The sequence below is a fragment of the Oncorhynchus masou genome, chromosome 14 (genome assembly GCF_036934945.1).
Source record: "Oncorhynchus masou masou isolate Uvic2021 chromosome 14, UVic_Omas_1.1, whole genome shotgun sequence".
In the NCBI taxonomy this organism is placed as follows: domain Eukaryota; kingdom Metazoa; phylum Chordata; class Actinopteri; order Salmoniformes; family Salmonidae; genus Oncorhynchus; species Oncorhynchus masou.
The window spans coordinates 6,071,089-6,092,223 of NC_088225.1; the positions used below are offsets into that span (position 1 = coordinate 6,071,089).

Consider the following 21,135-nt stretch of genomic DNA (forward strand, 5'->3'; position numbering starts at 1 on the left):
GCAGTATGGATGAGCAGTTAGATCAGCTGCTCTGTGGTTTTCTGTGACATGGATGTGTCTGAATTGAAGGAGTGTGAACTAGGATAGAGTGTGCATGTTTGTGTGTGCGTGTGTGTGTATGTATGTGTGTGTTTTCTTCCTTCCTGTAAACTTAAATGAGGGCAGAGGCATACATCCTGCGGCTGCCTCATCCGACTTACACCAGTCAATCTGCCAGTCAGCCAGCCAGCTAGTCAGCCAGTCAGTCAGCCAGCCAGCTAGTCAGCCAGTCAGCCAGCCAGCCAGCCAGCGGGTCAGTCTATGTACTCATTGACCAGAAACTACTTCTCAATGTGAATTATTTATACACAGCTGATTCTTCTAGAACACAGTAGCTCAGATGCTGGGCTAGAGAGAGAGAGAGAGAGAGAGAGAGAGAGAGAGCAGTAGAGAGCGAGAGAGAGCAGTAGAGAGCGAGAGAGAGAGAGAGAGAGAGAGATAGATGTTGGTGGAATGAACACATTGGGGAGGAAAATAAAGAACAAGATCGAGGAAAGGTGAGAAGGCGAGATGGAGGTGAGGGATACTACTGATGAGAAAAATAAGTCAAGAAGGAAGGCAAGAGGTTGGGGGTGAGGTAGTCCCTCTCTTTCCTCTCTCTCTCTCTCTCTCTCTCTCTCTCTCTCTCTCTCTCTCTCTCTCTCTCTCTCTCTCTCTCTCTCTCTCTCTCTCTCTCTCTCTCTCTCTCTCTCTCTCTCTCTCTCTCTCTCTCTCTCTCTCTCTCTCTCTCTCTCTCTCCTCTCTCTCTCTCTCTCTCTCTCTCTCTCTCTCTCTCTCTCTCTCTCTCTCTCTCTCTCTCTCTCTCTGTCTCTCTCTCTCTCTCTCTCTCTCTCTCTCTCTCTCTCTCTCTCTCTCTCTCTCTCTCTCTCTCACTCTCTCTCTCTCTCACTCTCTCTCTCTCTCTCTCTCTCTCTCTCTCTCTCTCTCTCTCTCTCTCTCTCTCTCTCTCTCTCTCTCTCTCTCTCTCTCTCTCTCTCTCTCTCTCTCTCTCTCTCTCTCTCTCTCTCTCTCTCTCTCTCTCTCTCTCTCTCTCTCTCTCTCTCTCTCTCTCTCTCTCTCTCTCTCTCTCTCTCTCTCTCTCTCTCTCTCTCTCTCTCTCTCTCTCTCTCTCTCTCTCTCTCTCTCTCTCTCTCTCTCTCTCTCTCTCTCTCTCTCTCTCTCTCTCTCTCTCTCTCTCTCTCTCTCTCTCTCTCTCTCTCTCTCTCTCTCTCTCTCTCTCTCTCTCTCTCTCTCTCTCTCTCTCTCTCTCTCTCTCTCTCTCTCTCTCTCTCTCTCTCTCTCTCTCTCTCTCTCTCTCTCTCTCTCTCTCTCTCTCTCTCTCTCTCTCTCTCTCTCTCTCTCTCTCTCTCTCTCTCTCTCTCTCTCTCTCTCTCTCTCTCACTCTCTCTCTCTCTCTCTCTCTCTCTCTCTCTCTCTCTCTCTCTCTCTCTCTCTCTCTCTCTCTCTCTCTCTCTCTCTCTCTCTCTCTCTCTCTCTCTCTCTCTCTCTCTCTCTCTCTGTCTCTCTCTCTCTCTCTCTCTCTCTCTCTCTCTCTCTCTCTCTCTCTCTCTCTCTCTCTCTCTCTCTCTCTCTCTCTCTCTCTCTCTCTCTCTCTCTCTCACTCACTCTGATTCATGCATTATGCATCTTCAGAAATAATTCAGAATAAGTCCTGTTTTTAAAAGTCCTGCTCCAAGCCTTCCAGCCAGGCTGTCTCACTTTAATGTTCAAATCCCTTTGGCTCCCAAGCCTCAAACAGGAGCCCCCCCCAGGACCCACACGGGGGAGCCACACTAGGACTTATTAACCAAGGACCTTATCTTATGCTGCATCACTGCAAACTGGTGTGCTAACACTCCTCTGCTTAGGGAAGAAAGATGTTGTGGTGAACAGATGAGGATGGTCCTACTCTACTTGGGAGGAGAATGGAGTTATTATTAATGAGAGCTGGAGAGAGAGAGACAGAAAAAGGGAGAGAATAAAAGAGAGTCTGTGAGAGATCAACAGAAAAGGAAACGGAAAGCAGTTGCAGCTTTGTTTTCCATTTGACTATCATGCCACTAACAATTAAATCACACCCTGGTTGATTTCCATGGAAGTTGCTCGTAGCTTCCTGTGACAGGAAGTGAGCCGAAGTTGTGCTGTCTCCCTTCCCCCCACCCTCCCCCTTTGTGAACCACAGACATATGAAGGGATAGCCATCCATACACCCCCCCCCCCCCCCTCAACCCTGATCCCTCGAGGCCCTTTCCAGGAGAAGCCAGATAATTTTAGATTGTATAGATGTCAGTAGTATTAATCAGGGTTACCCAATCACAGCTGATGAAAGGCCCTTTGACTGCTGGGTAATCTGACGGTGCAGGTCCCACAGGGTTTTTGTCCTGGAGGTTGAGGTCATAAGGTCAAATCGTTACCATGGAAGTTTTTTTGTTGTACATGTATGACCCGGCCACATGTTGTATTTAAGACATTTGACCACAGACGTTACGACCCGACGTTACGACCCTCTTACCTCATTCAGGCATGGTGAGAATTATTATGTATCATTACAGGAAATCAACTCTGGGAACTCTGACACAAGATGAGGCTGTATAATCCCCAAAAGTCTCATTTGTTTTTTTTTTAGTGAAGTGAGCTGAGACTCCGGACACAGCAGGGGGTCTGAGGGCATTCTTCCCAGAGCATAACCACCACACTTTTTGTTTCTCTTACACATCACTTCCTGGGCTCACTCACATGACCTTTGTGGAGGGAGGAAATGAAACTCGTTCCTTAAACACCCTCCGTGTCAACACTCTTTACTTATCAATCAGAGCAGGGCTGTGGTTTTATGTCCCGTCCTACAGCGACTGTGTCTGTGCCCTTTCTGCCCGGACTGAACCTTCCACTGGCGCCCCTAATTACTGGAGTTGATACAGAGATTCATTTGTACGCATCGACTAATACCATGGTAATTTGTGCCAATTTGCATCTTAATTATCTGATGAAAGATGTTTCCTGGGGAGAACGTCAAGCCTGTGAATAAATATTCACATTTCTGACCTGTAGGAGAGACTGAGGTATATTGAGCTGGGATGATGATATATGAACCTAACAGAAGGGCTCATTTTAAAAAGTACATCTGTCATGGTTTTTCTATTCCTGTTAAAACATGCTAATCACGTGACCTGTCCCACATGCATCCTATGCATACTGCTGACTGGCATTGTGCTTTGTTTCGTCGTTCATTTCCATTCCCCGTGTTATTGCAGAGTGCAGGAATCACATTGGGCACTGAGGACATCTAGTGGTCACAGGGTAGAACGAGAGGACGGATCCATCGACTCCATTGAAAAAGCGGTTCATTTCAGTCCTGTGCAAGCGAGGCTGTACATAGCTGCTGGTGGGTGCCAGACTTGCAACTCTCCCAGAGCCTTTTATCTTGAGTATATACAATCCAATGTCAAGTAAGATATGGCTGTGAATATCTTATAATACTATATTTATGTAGTATACCTAATTATACTACAGTATATAATATTCTACTGTAATAACCCCACACATTCACCCTCTGATTTGGAGGGGTTGGGTTAAATGCGGAAGACACATTTCAGTTGAATGCATTCAGTTATACAACTGACTAGGTGTCCCCTTTCCCTTTCACGTGCCCTCAATGCCCTAACCATTTCCTTTGCTGGAAAAAAACCGGACACATTTCGCCTTACTGCTGTGTTACATTGAATTTTATTCTCTGTCCAACGCTTAAAGCTATTAAAGCTATTGTTGTGAATATTGAACAGTAACCAAGCAACCACGTGCAGTTTCGCATCCAAGCAACAGTCGCTCTCTGACCTCCAGACATGTCCGATGTTTTTTTTAAATGGAAAACAATTAACTTGAATATAGTAAATGTGATTGAGTTATTTGTTGAGAAGGCAAACAGTGGGTCTTGGATCGGTTTGTTCCATAGGAAATTGACAATCATAATATATTTTATAGTAATCAATGAGGTCATAGTCGATTGCAGTTCATGCATTAGGTTAATTACATTGTCTAATCACTTTTCCATGTCCCCTTAGCCCTGAGTGACAGGTGAGAAAAGCCCCTCTGGCATTAAAGGGACAGTACATAGCAGTACAGTACTGCGTCTCAGAGACAATATATGTTCCTGCCACAAGATGGCAGATGTGAGCTGCCACTGGACAACCGATCACATAAACCAATGGAATAGCGGTACTATGATGCCCACACCCAGTCCGGAGGCTGTTGAAAGGCTAGTCAGGGTTTGGGTCTATTCCTTTTCAATTCAGAAAGTAATCTAAATTCAATGCTCAATGAGAAGAAATTAGAATTGGAATTTGAGTTTACATTCTGAATTGACTCTATTGAAATGGTCTCATGTACAGTATCGGTAAGGTGCAGTTCAAACTGACATTGAATGTGAACAAATAAACCAGTACATTTATTCAGTCACAACTTATTTTTCATTATACATGTTAGGGTTGAAATTATTTATAAAACTTTTTTTTCAATTGCGGTTTTCCTTGCAACACATCCAAAGTGCTAAAACCAAACCACAAATGTGGAACTAACACAGAACAGAACACAGCCTCATATACAGCTTCCCGAGTACATAGACTAACTAAAAGGTGAAGCAAAGACTTTGAAATTATCAGAATAACGTTGTTTTAAAAAAAAGGAAACATCACAAGAATTCCCATGTAGCTTTGACTCTTCAAGAAATATCAGTAAAATCAAGAAATACAAAGAAGAAAAACTAGCTGTTTTGACCTGGAAAAAATTAAAGAAACAAAGATGGGAAAAGACTAAATAATGTCAGCAGGACAAACACAAAAGCAACATTCTTCTGATCCCTGTTTGCAATATGGCTCTTTTCAGATACTTCAGATGAAACCTAAGGGGTTGTAGTGTCTGCCATGTTCTATGTGCACCCTCCTCAGGTCATGCAAGGGGATTACATTCAGAGGGGCGTGCCACAGACGTACAGTATACTGTAATAAAATAGAATTACGGTACAGAAAATAAATTCATATATGCTGTATATAGATAGCAGAGGAGGCTGGTGGGAGTAGCTATAGGAGGACGGGCTCACTGTAATGGCTGGAATGGAATCAATGGAACTGTATCAAACACATCGAACATATGGAAACCACATGCTTGACTTTGTTGCATTTATTCCATTCCAGCCATTACAATGAGCCCATCCTCCTATAGCTCCTCCCACCAGCCTCCACTAATAGACAGAGACTCTATTGGTATTTTTTTCCATTTTATGATACATCAAACAAGCATAGGGCTTCATTCCTGAGTGGGCAGAGCTTATGAGTAGAGGCGATGGGTTGTGTGTGTGTTTGCGTGTGTGTGTGTGTGTGTGTGTGTGGTGGGGGGGGGGGAACAGAGTAGCCACGGCAACAGGTGGATCTATCGTTACATGCTTTGTTAAACTGCGGTAGCTAAGGTGTACTATGGCAGACTAATCCTGCTGGGAGTATATGGAGAAGGACCCACTACAACATCGTGGCTGAAAGACAGGGAGGGAGCCAGTGCCAAAATACCAAACTTTATGGTAGCAACGGCCTTCATGCTCAGGACTGATGAGTCAAGTGTTCGAGCGCTTCGTATTGTCTGCACACATAGCTATATATCTGTACCTCAGGTTGTCAGTTGATGTTATATCACACAGAGACAGACATGCACATGCAGACTTAGTAACAGTGATCAGTAATAACAGCAAACAGGAGACAGGCTTACTGACAGAGATAGACAGAGAGAGAGAAAAAACAGACAGACAGACAGACAGACAGACAGACAGACAGACAGACAGACAGACAGACAGGAGTACCATCAGGGCTGGCTCCAAGCATAAGTGACATAAGCGGTCGCTTAGGGCCCGTGCCGTTTTTTTTTGGAGCTCAGTTGGGGTCTAAATTTCTGTTGAAAGTTAGTAGGTGAAGGTTTGAAATGTGGTGGTGCATCAGCAGGTTTTTCTCCTGTTTCGTCAGTGACAGTCACTTAATTAGCCATGTCAGCTAACAGCTGACTAGTCTAGCTAACTAGTCTAGCTAGTCACACTCACTCAGATATCATTAACATGACATAAATAATGGCAAAACTGGTAGCATTGCAGGGAATTAGCTTTAAAACTTCAAAACATGCATCTCTGCCCCATGGTAAAATGAGTAGAATTGCATGAAATGTGTTATGTTTTTTTAAATTCCGCCCCATGGAAAAATGTGTAGAACTGCAGAAAACTTGCTTTAAATGGCAAAAATGCATCTCTGCCCCATGGTAAAACTGGTATCAGGGTAAAATGAGTTGAATTAGATCTCCACTAGTCATCTCAGGCTATGGATTGAGTAGTTAGTGTACTTCAGCAGATGAACAATACTAAGCCAATAAGGACCCAGTATAGAGGCTCTTCATCCATCAGTCCTAGTAATGGACTTTCCTACAGATCTCCCAACTAAACCCCGACCTCCACACACACCCCAGTGGCCTCAGCTCCTCTACACACATCCCAACAGCTCCCCAAATAGATTGTCAACACTAGACGTCACAACCAATAACAAGACATGACCAAATGAGCTGTTTAAAACACCAGGCAGGCAGACAGAGTGGTAATGAGAGGTAGTGTTGATGGCACATGCATAATTTACAGGGGTAAGGAGGTAGATAGAGGACTCATCTTTTTATCTGTGCCATTAAAGTGTCTGTGTGACAGCATGGGCAGCACCGTTGAGGTACTAAAGTAGTACATGTTATTCTTCTTCATTGGCCGATTGCTCCCAACTCGTAGGAATCCCCACCCAGTTGACAACTTTATATTGGTGGAAGACCTCAATGGCAATGGCCATGTTAAAATGGGTTATATTAATGATGAGTCCTCTATCTATCTCTATGGGCTGTCCAGAGACCTGCCTGGCCATGCTGGACACATGCTTGTATTTACATTACATCTGTGTGCAAATACAGGACATTAATATATCCCTGTGAGTGAAGAGGGGGTCCAAAGTCCCCAAGTTTCAGCTGGAGCTGATGTACACTGCTCAAAAAAAAATAAAGGGAACTCGCGAGTGCTCTTCAAATATCTTTGTTAGAATTATGACCAAATTAAAATACATGCGTGAATTGAATTGTTTTCATACAATACTGTAACGTGTTTTTTTTGCAATTCTACAGAGACTGTTTCACAGATACGCAGGGAGACAAACTGAAAGGTCACTGACGTGTAGTTTGCATGCTGAGGAGAAAAAACAAAAAACAATCACAACCATTATTAACATTTCACATTCGCCACTAGCGCCCTGTGCTCTTCACAGATGAAAGCAGGTTCACACTGAGCACATGTGACAGACGTGACAGAGTCTGGAGACGTCGTGGAGAACGTTCTGCTGCCTGCAACATCCTCCAGCATAACCGGTTTGGCAGTGGGTCAGTCATGGTGTGGGGTGGCATTTCTTTGGAGGGCCGCACAGCCCTCCATGTGCTCGCCAGAGGTAGCCTGACTGCCATTAGGTACCGAGATGAGATCCTCAGACCCCTTGTGAGACCATATGCTGGTGCGGTTGGCCCTGGGTTCCTCCTCATGCAAGACAATGCTGGACCTCATGTGGCTGGAGTGTGTCAGCAGTTCCTGCAAGAGGAAGGCATTGATGCTATGGACTGGCCCGACCATTCCCCAGACCTGAATCCAATTGAGCACATCTGGGACATCATGTCTCGCTCCATCCACCAACGCCACGTTGCACCACAGACTGTCCAGGAGTTGGCGGATGCTTTAGTCCAGGTCTGGGAGAAGAACCCTCAGGAGACCATCCGCCACCTCATCAGGAGCATGCCCAGGTGTTGTAGGGAGGTCATACAGGCACGTGGAGGCCACATACACAACTGAGCCTCATTTTGACTTGTTTTAAGGACATTACATAAAAGTTGGATCAGCCTGTAGTGTGGTTTTCCACTTTCATTTTGAGTGTGACTCCAAATCCAGACCTCCATGGGTTGATACATTTGATTTCCATTGATCATTTTTGGGTGATTTTGTTGTCAGCACATTCAACTATGTAAAGAAAAAAGTATTTAATAAGAATATTTCATTCATTCAGATCTAGGATGTTATTTCAGTGTTCCCTTTATTTTTTTGAGCAGTGTATATTATGCAACCGTGTGTGTGTGTGTGCGTGAATGTGTGCGTGTGTGTGCGTGACATAGATACTCACTGTGCTCTGAGAATGAAACAAGAGCCATTCTGCTTGGAGTTTAGTGTGTAAAGATTCTGAATTATTATAGTACTGATTGAAACTTCCCTTAGCAACAAATCCAATGATATTGTCAATAACAACAACAAATTATTCATTGAAGTTTTTCTCTTCTTTGGCAGAGGGCGGATTCAATAAACAACCAACTTTGTTGATAAACCATTTACAATAATAAAATAACTAAACAAAAATAAAAGCAGTTCAACTGTTTAAATGACTTCATACCGGTTGAGGCGAGTGCTCTTCAAATATCTTTGTTAGAATTATGACCATTAAAATACATGCGTGAATTGAATTGTTTTCATACAATACTGTAACATTGTGGTTTTGTTTTTGCATTTCTACAGAGACTGTTTCACAGATACGCAGGGAGACAAACTGAAAAAAGGTCACTGACGTGTAGTTTGCATTGCTGAGGAGAAAAAACAAAAAAACAATCACAACCATTATTAACATTTCACATTATAGCCATCTGAAACAGAACAGGAGGAAATGAATGGAATTAAACCATCAGAAATGTCAAAAGGTGCGGGGTTCTTTTGTTGGTGTCAGGGGTTAGAGGTTGAGGGTCACGACTGCTGGCCGCTCCATTGGTTCTCCATAGGTCGCCGCAGCAGCTCCTCAACGTGTCGCGCCACGTCCATGGTGTCATCCAGGTCAAAGTCACCGTCAGCATCTAACATGGAGTCACTCCTGCCACAACACAGGAACCAGTTAGTAGCACTGGGTATCAGACACACACACCTCACAACACAGGAACCAGTTAGTAACACTGGGTATCAGACACACACACCTCACAACACAGGAACCAGTTAGTAGCACAGGGTATCAGACACACACCTCACAACACAGGAACCAGTTAGTAGACCTGGGTATCAGACACACACCTCACAACACAGGAACCAGTTAGTAGCACAGGGTATCAGACACACACCTCACAACACAGGAACCAGTTAGTAGCACAGGGTATCAGACACACACACCTCACAACACAGGAACCAGTTAGTAACACAGGGTATCAGACACACACACCTCACAACACAGGAACCAGTTAGTAACACAGGGTATCAGACACACACCTCACAACACAGGAACCAGTTAGTAGCACAGGGTATCAGACACACACACCTCACAACACAGGAACCAGTTAGTAACACAGGGTATCAGACACACACACCTCACAACACAGGGACCAGTTAGTAACACAGGGTATCAGACACACACACCTCACAACACAGGAACCAGTTAGTAACACTGGGTATCAGACACACACCTCACAACACAGGAACCAGTTAGTAACACAGGGTATCAGACACACACACCTCACAACACAGGAACCAGTTAGTAGCACAGGGTATCAGACACACACACCTCACAACACAGGGACCAGTTAGTAACACTGGGTATCAGACACACACACCTCACAACACAGGAACCAGTTAGTAACACTGGGTATCAGACACACACCTCACAACACAGGAACCAGTTAGTAACACAGGGTATCAGACACACACACCTCACAACACAGGAACCAGTTAGTAGCACAGGGTATCAGACACACACACCTCACAACACAGGGACCAGTTAGTAACACAGGGTATCAGACACACACACCTCACAACACAGGAACCAGTTAGTAACACTGGGTATCAGACACACACCTCACAACACAGGAACCAGTTAGTAACACAGGGTATCAGACACACACTCCTCACAACACAGGAACCAGTTAGTAGCACTGGGTATCAGACACACACACCTCACAACACAGGAACCAGTTAGTAACACTGGGTATCAGACACACACCTCACAACACAGGAACCAGTTAGTAACACAGGGTATCAGACACACACCTCACAACACAGGAACCAGTTAGTAACACTGGGTATCAGACACACACCTCACAACACAGGAACCAGTTAGTAGCACTGGGTATCAGACACACACACCTCACAACACAGGAACCAGTTAGTAACACTGGGTATCAGACACACACCTCACAACACAGGAACCAGTTAGTAACACAGGGTATCAGACACACACCTCACAACACAGGAACCAGTTAGTAACACTGGGTATCAGACACACACCTCACAACACAGGGACCAGTTAGTAACACTGGGTATCAGACACACACACCTCACAACACAGGAACCAGTTAGTAGCACTGGGTATCAGACACACACACCTCACAACACAGGAACCAGTTAGTAACACAGGGTATCAGACACACACTCCTCACAACACAGGAACCAGTTAGTAACACTGGGTATCAGACACACACACCTCACAACACAGGAACCAGTTAGTAACACTGGGTATCAGACACACACACCTCACAACACAGGAACCAGTTAGTAACACTGGGTATCAGACACACACCTCACAACACAGGAACCAGTTAGTAACACAGGGTATCAGACACACACACCTCACAACACAGGAACCAGTTAGTAACACAGGGTATCAGACACACACACCTCACAACACAGGAACCAGTTAGTAGCACTGGGTATCAGACACACACTCCTCACAACACAGGAACCAGTTAGTAGCACTGGGTATCAGACACACACACCTCACAACACAGGAACCAGTTAGTAACACTGGGTATCAGACACACACCTCACAACACAGGAACCAGTTAGTAACACAGGGTATCAGACACACACCTCACAACACAGGAACCAGTTAGTAACACTGGGTATCAGACACACACACCTCACAACACAGGAACCAGTTAGTAACACTGGGTATCAGACACACACCTCACAACACAGGAACCAGTTAGTAACACTGGGTATCAGACACACACACCTCACAACACAGGAACCAGTTAGTAACACTGGGTATCAGACACACACACCTCACAACACAGGAACCAGTTAGTAGCACTGGGTATCAGACACACACACACCTCACAACACAGGAACCAGTTAGTAACACAGGGTATCAGACACACACACCTCACAACACAGGAACCAGTTAGTAACACAGGGTATCAGACACACACCTCCCAACACAGGAACCAGTTAGTAAAACTGGGTATCAGACACACACACCTCACAACACAGGAACCAGTTAGTAACACAGGGTATCAGACACACACCTCACAACACAGGAACCAGTTAGTAACACTGGGTATCAGACACACACACCTCACAACACAGGAACCAGTTAGTAACACAGGCCATCAGACACACACACCTCACAACACAGGAACCAGTTAGCAACACAGGCCATCAGACACACACACCTCACACTCCCACATGCACGCACACATATGTAATCTATACTCACATAGGCTGGTATATGCCGTAGTTTGGAGGGTGACTGACAACAGGGGAGGCTCCGTGATCCATGTAGGTGGGGTTTGCGGCTGGGTCAGGATTGGTCGTGGTGAACCTGCAGGTCCAGACAAACAGACAGACAGAGACACGAGCACGAGTCAGAGAACGTCAATCCGATCGCAAGCTTTGTCGGTTACCACGGCAACCTCCATCACCATCCCTTCACCACCACCACCACCCCCTCCTCCTGCTCCTCCTCTGCTTCATTAATCACCAGTCCCTTTGAGCAGCAGGATCAGGTTAGGCAGGGTGCTGGGCAGCAGCCCCTGGAGCCCTCCCATTGAGAGGCCCACAGCCCCATGGTAACAATAGGGACCCTGCAAACTCATTACCCAGACTGACATTACTAAGTGCAGTGATGAGAGGGACAGAGGCGCCCTCAGGCCCGCGGATGCTGGGCTCTAATTGGTTCATCCATCGGGAGTGAAGACCTAATGGTTGATCTGCATTCAGGCCACATTGTTAGGTGATTAAATCAGCCCTATCGCCACAGAGAGTGAGAAGGAGAGAGAGAAGGAGAGAGAGAAGGAGAGAGAGAAGGAGAGAGAGAGAGAGACTTACTCTGGTACCACTTGTTTGATCTGCGGTTTCACGTATCCATCCACTGCTTTGGCTGTAAGAGAGAAAGGCAAGGGAAGGAGAGACAGGGAGAATCGCTATATTCAGACTGCAGATATGGTCCACATTCACAGGTTCCTCAGTGTGGCTGTTAAGCCTCTATCTGACCAAATTGCAACAGATATAGAGAATAGACACTACAGTATAATTATATGTCACCATGTATTTGTATAGAGATGAATAGAGGTGAGGTACATACACAGGGGCGGCGTGTAGTATTTGGAGAAGACCTCATCCTTGGGTCTGTCTGGGTAGAGGAACAGGAGGTGGTTGAGGTCACTGATGCGGTCAGCCAGAGAGCGGATGGAGAAGTCTTTGGTTGTGTAGGGCATGAGGTTCCACACCATCCTCTCCCCTGGAAACATAGACACACTTGTTATAGTTCCACTTGGCTGTTTTTACAGACCTTCACGTTAAAGATTAATGTGTTGACTAATTGAATAACTGACAAAATAATGAATTGATTGATCGCTTGATTGGTTGGTTGTCAGTACCTGGTTTGTTGGGATTCTCAGCCACCCAGGCGATAGTGATCCCTCCGATCTCAGAGTCGCTGAAGCGGAGCAGGAACGTCCCATTGGGTTTGGACATCAACATGTCCTGGGCCTGCTGCTTGTTCACAAATCCCAGGATCGCCCTGTACATAGAGAACGGAGGAAGGAAGAGAGAGAGAGAGAGAGAGAGAGAGAGAGAAGGGGAGAGACAGCAAGAGGGAGATATGGAGAGAGGGAAAATGTATAGAGAATATGGAGGACATGAGGAGGACATAAAGAGGACAAGAGGAGCAAATAAGGCGGACAGGAGGACATGAGGAGGACAGGAGGAGAACATAAGGAGGACATGAGGAGGCGAGAAGGAGGACAGAAGGAGAACATGAGGAGAACATGAGGAGGACAGGAGGAGAACATAAGGAGGACATGAGGAGGACAGAAGGAGGACAGGAGGAGAACATAAGGAGGACATGAGGAGGACAGAAGGAGGACAGGAGGAGAACATAAGGAGGACATGAGGAGGACAGAAGGAGGACAGGAGGAGAACATAAGGAGGACATGAGGAGGACAGAAGGAGGACAGGAGGAGAACATAAGGAGGACATGAGGAGGACAGAAGGAGGACAGGAGGAGAACATAAGGAGGACATGAGGAGGACAGAAGGAGGACAGGAGGAGAACATAAGGAGGACATGAGGAGGACAGGAGGAGAACATAAGGACATTAAAAAAGCAATCAAAATGTGAGGCTGTAACAGCAGGGGGGCTTAAGAGGGAAAAACACCAAGTGCATTCTATCTATCAAGAAGACTCACTAAAGAAAGCACATTACAGCTGCCATTCAAACGACAACAAAAAGAGGCCTTTAGTTTAGTTGAGCCATTTTCTCTGTCCATGTCCCTGTCTACTTGGGCAGTGTGTGCACGCTGCAGGCATCTCATGTTACACGAACACACAATCCAAGTCAAACCTCATTTTCACAGGTTATTCTGGAGTAGAAATTCTAGAAATTTAGACCTTCAAAAAAGTATTCTTACCCATCATTCCAGTGTGGTTTGAGATGTTTTTTTGTGAGTTCCATGACCCCATCAAACCACTGCCAGAACGTGAAATTCCTGCCAGGCAGACTCTCCTGTAGGTTAGAGGGATTGGGACATTGGGTTTGATACAGTCAATAAACCATTTGTTGTTTACCTCCCCTCACATATACAGAGTAGAGTAGAGTAGAGTAGAGTAGAGTAGAGTAGAGTAGAGGAGTAGCAATTACAATAGACAGTCAGTCAGTGAGAGATATTTCCCAGAGTTCAGCTGACCCCCTTACATCCATCCATCCAGTTCAGATCAGTATGACTGTTGCAGCAATGCAGAGTCCACTGGGTTATTGTGTTTGCGGGGAAAGAAGGTTTATAAGTAAGTATGTGTGTGTGTGCGTGTGCATACACGTGTGTATCAGTGAGTGAGTTGCATGTACATGTTCCTGTTTCTAGGCCCTCTCTCTCTCTCTCTCTCTAATGAGGCTGACGCTCTGTGGTGAATGAGGTCTGAATGTGAGTGTGCTCTCTGTCATCAGTGGCTGGTTAGAGGGAGCCAATGAGGACTGGGGCTGAATTAGTCCTTCCTGTCTGGACAAACAGGCCCATTAACCAGACCTGAGGACCTCACAGCCAGCCAACTGGAGCTCTTCAGATTAAATGGCACCCTATTCCCTACCGAGTGCACTACCTTTGACCAGGGCCCAGTGAACTATGTAGGGAATATGGTACCATTAAGGACACACCTTAGAGGGAAACACATTAGAGACTCGCTCAGCCCAAGGAGAGCAGATTAGAATGTATTTTTTATTTAACCAGGCAAGTCAGTTTAGAACAAATTGACGGCCTAGGAACAGTGGGTTAACTGCCTTGTTCAGGGGCAGAATGACACATTTCTACCTTGCCAGCTCGGGGATTCCATCTAGCAACCTTTCTGTTACTGGCCCAATGCTCTAACCACTAGACTACCTGCCGCCCCCAATGCAGATATAGTGGAATATATTACTCTGAACAAGGGAAGGAACACCAAAGAGGTAAACAGTGTCTGCAGTGGCACATACTCACATCTAAATCAAATATACACCAGCCAGGCATGGTAAAAACAATAGATTCCCTCTGAGTATCAAAGACATGATATCACCCCTCTGCAACAACTTGTTCCTAATGCAGAGGTCAAGTCTTGAAGTCCACTGGTCAGTAGTCATGGGCTTGTGTCCCACATGGCACCCTACTCACTACAAAGTGCACTACTTTTGATCAGTGCCCATGGGGTTCTTGTCAAAAGATGGGCCCTGGTCAAAAGGAGTGCACCACATAGGAAACATGGTGCCATTTGAGACCCACCCTGGTCTTACCCTGTTGAACTGGGACCAGGTCATGGTCATGCCGCGGTAGTCGTCAGGGTTGATGCTGGAGCTACTGAAGGCTTTCTGGGCCAGGAAGACCAGGTTCTCCTCTGAGAGGCCACGGTTACTCTGCACCTCCGCCTTGTACTTCATGTTGAGGGCCTCACACAGCTGGGGCCACAGCACCTTGTCAGGCACTATGAAGGGCACCCGACCCTGGGGAGGAGGAGAGGAGAGAGGGTTAAGGCCCCTAAACCAGGGCAACGCTAGAGCGTCCATCAAGAGAAAAACCAAACAACGTAAAGTGTTAAAGACATCATCACACACGCACATGCACACACCATGATGATCACACTGAACTTACGGGTTCGGCAAAAGCGTTGTCCCACAGCACTGTTGCCGTGGCGTTATTGTCTTGGCTACCGTGGACGATCACCACCACAGGAAGTGATAACGTCTGACAGAGAGAGAGAGAGAGAGAGAGAGAGAGAGAGAGAGAGAGAGAGAGAGAGAGAGAGAGAGAGAGAGAGAGAAAGAGGGAGGGAAGGAAGGAAGAACAAGTTCAGGGGTCATTACAAACACAATGATGTATATGTGTATCAAATACAGTATATATAAGGCAACTCGTGTAAAACATGTTTTTTAACCTACTGTATAGCACTTTCTGTTCCAACCAAAAAATCCATATAATTCAGAGAAATACATGAACAAATGTGTTAAGGGAGTAGGGGAGCATATATGTTCCCTGTACCATTGACAATGTGAAGGTCATTTTTCTTGTGTGACATAGCTTTAACAATGATTACTACTTCTAATAGTGTCACTGAAGGAGCAGGGTAAGGAACATGGTGTGTTGACGGAGCCACCCTCTGCGCGTCGACGACAACTGGATGCATCTGGTCTTCAGGGGGAAAGGAAAGAGAGCCTGTGAAGTGACTTCCTCTTTTGGACGTTAACAAGGCGACACTCCGTATTAGCTCCTCCTCCACATTTACTGGATTGGTTGAACAGTGGAGAAGAGAACCTCCCCCGACAGTTTTTTCTTCTCGTCAGGACCAGAAAGAAAGACAGGCTGCTGAGGCACTAGGTTAGACTAGAGTCAACAGCTCACCTTGGGCTAGTCCACCACTCTGCTCATCTCTTCTTAAGCCTGTGTGTGCTGTATTGATAAGAGTTGGCAAAACAGCACAAACAGATCTGGGACCAGGTTATCAGTTCTTTACCTTAACCTGAAAGACCAGCTCATTACCCCCGACGCTGAACTGAGACTCAAACAGAATGGTAAACTTCTCCTCTGTCACAGACTCCGCCCCTCGCCGGTCCGAGCGCTTGATCCTCTTCAAAGACTACATGAGAGATGAGGCGGGGTCAGAGAGGAGGATCATGAGAGGACAGCAGCACAGCACACAAACATCTTCTAGACTATTCACTTTGAGGAGCTGTTCTCTGATCAAACACACACACACGTGATTCCCTTTAATTTCAGCAGATTTGAAGGGATACTTCGGGATTTTTGGCAATGAGGCCCTTTGTCTACTTCCGCAGAGTCAGAGGAACTCATGGGTACCATCTTTATGTCCCTGTGTCCAGTATGTAGGAAGCTAGGGGTAGTTTCGCAAGCCATTGCATATTCACTAGCATTCTGTCTTTAACTTCCTTCCTTATGGAAATAGAGACATAAAAATGGCATCCACAAGTTCATTGCCAAAATTCCGAAGTATCCATTTAAACCCGAGTTTACATGTAAATGATTAATGGAGGACCCTAGGGAACTCAAAACAGCATGTGGGCTGAGTAACATGGAATCTGTATGAGTATGAACATAGAATGAGAATGCAGAATCTCCAAAAGCCTCTTGGATTCCAGTTTAGCTAGGGTTTGTCTCTGAAGAGAATCTTCTCTAGGTGTGGTATTACAGTCTGAGACTCCCTGGTCCCGTCCATCCTCACCATGTTCCTGAAGTTGGCGCTGAGTGTTCCTGTGGCCTGGTGGTACTCCATCACACAGTTGTTGTTAAGGATCTCTCCACTGCTGTCACTGGGGTGGGGGAAGGAAGATGGAGGAGGAAGAGGAGAGGTAGATGCTTCAGCAGATGTATTAATCATAGAGTCATGAAACTTTCACAGAACATGAAGGGGAATGACTAATTTCAATTTCTGTGAGACAAGTTTTTTTCAGGATGCCAATGCTGACAATCTTGCAAAATGCTACCCAAATTTAGGCTAACACTGCTATTCTTTTAGTACTAGGAAGGAAAATGTATACACTAACTACTTTAGGGTTCTATTAGGTGTGTAGAACGTGGGATGTGGATGTCAAAATGTGGATCTCCACTTGCTCCATAGATTCCACTGTGGCAGTAGATATCAGTGATGAGGGGGCTCTATGCTGTGACTTACTTCCTGGTGTTCTCATTCTTGAGCAAGGCCTTCGCCTGCTGTTCACTGATGATGGTGGCCTTGACCTGCGGGGGGTTCATGTGCACATTGAGCTTTCCACCCACTAGGAGGCGCACTGTGGCGGCAAACTTGGTCTGGGTCTTCAGCACCTGGGGAGGCTGCTTCTCTATGATAAAGGTGCTAGAGAGAGAGAGAGAGAGAGAGAGAGATAGAGAGAGAGAGAGAGAGAGAGAGAGAGAGAGAGAGAGAGAGAGAGAGAGAGGGTGCGAGACAGAGAGTGAGAAAAAAAAGACAGACAGGCAGACAGGCAGACAGACAGACAGACAGACAACTAGAGTCAGAGGAAAGTTTAGAGGGTTGCTTTAAAGGGATAATGCAACATTTTAGCTTGAACTCATGTATACTATTTGCATGTCTTTGCATGCAGTTTGAAGGAAGATTCTGGAGCAACTGCTAACTAGCGTTAGCCCAATGACAAAGTCTACAGGAACAACTAGCTTGCTAGTTAGCAATGGCCCCAGAAACTAACTTCAACTTCCTTCAAACTGCACACAGAGTCATACAGATGGTATCCATGAGTTCATCTGACTCTTGATTAGTAGAATAAGGGCTTGATTGAAAACATTTAGCACTATCTCTTTAACTGACAGATCACAACAGGGAATTCTGCTCATCACACACTGCTGCCTATTACGTCTATTTGACCTGTTTTTGAAAGTTACACAGTACGCAAGCTGTCAGCTCTCGATGCTCCCACACGTAAACACACACAGACAGACAAACTCTACACACAGGCAGCGTGATGCTCATTCATTCAGGCAGCTAGGGCTTTTTAGTAGAGTACGCTGTTTGTGTTTTAGGCTTGGCTGACCATACTCAATATTCTCATCTCTGTGAGCAGGCAGTGATGAGATACCCTCCCTCCCTCCCTAGCCTCCCTCCCAGGCGCCTGCTAGATGTTTAGGGGGAACAGTAGAGAGGATGTGTGTGTGGTTTCACTGGAGAGCAGGAAAGAGCGAATTAAGAGGAGAGGAAACACCATTGCGGTAGTATGGACTTTAAAATAATAGTTTTTACGCTCTCAATGCTCCCCTGTTTGCGGCCTAACGGACATTGTTCTGACAATGACACAGCTTCTCAGTGCATTATGGGTCTCTGTGGGGACCACAGTGCATTATGGGTCTCTGTGGGGACCACAGCTGGAATAGGGAGAGAGCAGAGGGTTCTGGGAGCACTCAGAAGACTTCCTGATCCAGTCAGTGAGGCTGGCGGACTGATACGGGCTGACAGACAGTGTCCCCAGGGCTACAACACTCTACCATGGAACTCAAGCTAACTTTCTGAGCCTGTTAGCCTTCCTCCCCATCTCACCATCATTGTAGACTCTTCATCTCTAGTCTCAAACACTTTTTTGTCTCTTTAGCTCTCAAATCTTTCACTTTATATCTTTGAAACACTGTTCACTCCTCCTCCTCTTCCTCATATTGTATCTTCCTCTCCTTTCCTTTTCTAAACCGTTCACTTTCCCTCCTGTTTTCTTTCTCCTTTCGGATTGATAGCAGGCCTCCCCACTTGCCTCCCTCCATCTCTCCCTCCTTGTAGCGTTGCAGGCTGACTGGGTTGTGTTTGTGTGTTCATTGGCAGGTTCCGGAAGGGTTGAGAGCAGAGCTGGGCTGGGCTGCAGGAGGAACTATCAGCAGCTTGCTCCCCCTGCCTCGGAACAACCCAGCTTGGGCTCAGCACAGAGTCAAACACACACACACACGATTTGCTGCTCCATAGAGTCACATAACCAGTCTCCCATGATGTGCGATGCTGAGTCATTTCTAATGTAATTCTGGTAATAAATGTAATCTCACACTCTATGGCCACATAAGGAGTAAGGGGTTATGTCAGTAGGATAGGGTTTGTATAAGGGTTCACACTGAGTGTAGTATTTGGTAAATAGCACAGTTCAGTTGTTCTCCATTTAGTCCCATCACACAGAGGAGATGGGGGGTGGGGGGGTTAAACATGACTGTAGAGTAGCATACACACTGAAGATAAGTGTGTCTATAAGAAGCTCATATTTAAACACACCCACTTTTCAGCTCAAAGCCACTCGCACACAGTCCAACACACTACAACCTATTCTCACTATACCTTGCACTTTGATACTGAACAATAACAACAACTTTACACACACACACACACGCATGTACACGCACACACACACCTGGTGACCAGTGCTGAGATGATGTCTGTGATGGTGCTGTTGAGATCGTTCAGTAGCTCCTCGATGGGGCCGGGGATGGGAAGCTGTTGTCTCAGGTGTTCTGCTCTCCTGATCTGCTGCCTGTTCTGCCAGATCGTCTCTGCCAACTTCTCACACCTGAATAATACACACACACACACACACACACACACACACACACACACACACACACACACACACACACACACACACACACACACACACACACACACACACACACACACACGCATTATAATAAGGTTCTCAAAATGGGCAAATTAAGATCACACAACTCAAAGTTCAGACTCTTACAAGCTCAGACAACCAGACAGACTATAGTCTAGTTCAAAATATACAGTTTAAGACAAGGTCAAGGACAAGAGACAAGAGGTAAATACCTGTCTATCGATTGAAGAATTGCTCTGTGATTAACTTCTTATCCACATCTCAGTTTTCCCACTTACTCATGGCGCTGCCTAGTCCTGATGATTAGTTTTTCAAATCATATGAGCAAAATATATTTTGCTTTATCTGGGACGCTAAACCAGACAAGATAAAGCATGCCTGTCTATATAATGAATATCAATTGGGTGGGTTGAGATGACTAAATATAAAAGCACTAAACCTCTCTCAAAGCTTCACTTATTCAAAAGTTTTACTTGAACACTTAATGGTTCTCAAGTAGATTACTAAGAAAAGCTCATCCATTGTTAAAAATGGTCCTGTTGCCTTTGTGCAGATTGCCATTTCTCATTTTCGATTAATTGAAAAGTATACTTTTTTCAAAGTATCTCTCTTTTTCAAACAGGCATTGCAGAGCTGGCTACAATTTCAATTTCATCCCCCTGAAAAAAATAAAAAAATATTTCAACAAATATTATGGCTGAACTCAAATGTGCTGGTTGATAAAATACCTGTAGATGTTTGAAAATAGTATTTTGATCTTAAATGATATTGCAAATTGGAATGGTGGAGTTATGTCAGCTCACAGATCATTGTACCTGTACATAGCCCATCTGTAAATAGCTTATCCAACTACCTCATCCACATATTGTTATTTATTTTTTTGCTCCTTTGCACCCCAGTATCTCTACTTGCGCATTCATCTTCTGCACATCTACCACTCCAGTGTGTAACTGCAAAATTGTAATTATTTCACCACTATGGCCTATTTATTGCCTTACCTCCCTAATCTTACTTCATTTGCACACACTTTTCTATTGTGTTATTGACTGTATGATTGTTTATTCCATGTGTAACTCTGTGTTGTTGTTTGTGTCGCACTGCTTTGCTTTATCTTGGCCAAGTCGCAGTTGTAAATGAGAACTTGTTCTCAAGTCTGTTGGATGACTGGTGTGATGTAGTTGTTGAGCGGCTTCACTGCAACTATATTGTAT

The 21,135-nt window shown here is 45.4% G+C and overlaps 1 protein-coding gene across 4 annotated transcripts in view; it reads right to left on the reverse strand.

Moving 5' to 3' along the window:
- Positions 1-4,438: 4,438 nt before the first annotated feature.
- Positions 4,439-21,135, reverse strand: part of LOC135554041 (signal transducer and activator of transcription 5B-like) — a 143,953-nt gene continuing 127,256 nt past the window's right edge. For 3 of the 4 annotated variants that reach the window (XM_064986048.1, XM_064986049.1, XM_064986051.1), the window contains 12 exons: positions 19,721-19,876; positions 17,506-17,685; positions 17,056-17,143; positions 16,330-16,452; positions 15,471-15,563; positions 15,116-15,322; positions 13,767-13,861; positions 12,736-12,878; positions 12,441-12,596; positions 12,185-12,236; positions 11,574-11,678; positions 4,439-8,966 (listed from right to left, as the gene is read on the reverse strand). In XM_064986048.1, coding sequence (XP_064842120.1) covers positions 8,843-8,966; positions 11,574-11,678; positions 12,185-12,236; positions 12,441-12,596; positions 12,736-12,878; positions 13,767-13,861; positions 15,116-15,322; positions 15,471-15,563; positions 16,330-16,452; positions 17,056-17,143; positions 17,506-17,685; positions 19,721-19,876 — 1,522 coding nt within the window. In that variant the 3' untranslated portion in view covers positions 4,439-8,842. Of the gene's footprint in view, positions 8,967-11,573; positions 11,679-12,180; positions 12,237-12,440; positions 12,597-12,735; positions 12,879-13,766; positions 13,862-15,115; positions 15,323-15,470; positions 15,564-16,329; positions 16,453-17,055; positions 17,144-17,505; positions 17,686-19,720; positions 19,877-21,135 lie in introns of those variants that run through there. The other variant, XM_064986050.1, reaches the window with a different exon arrangement.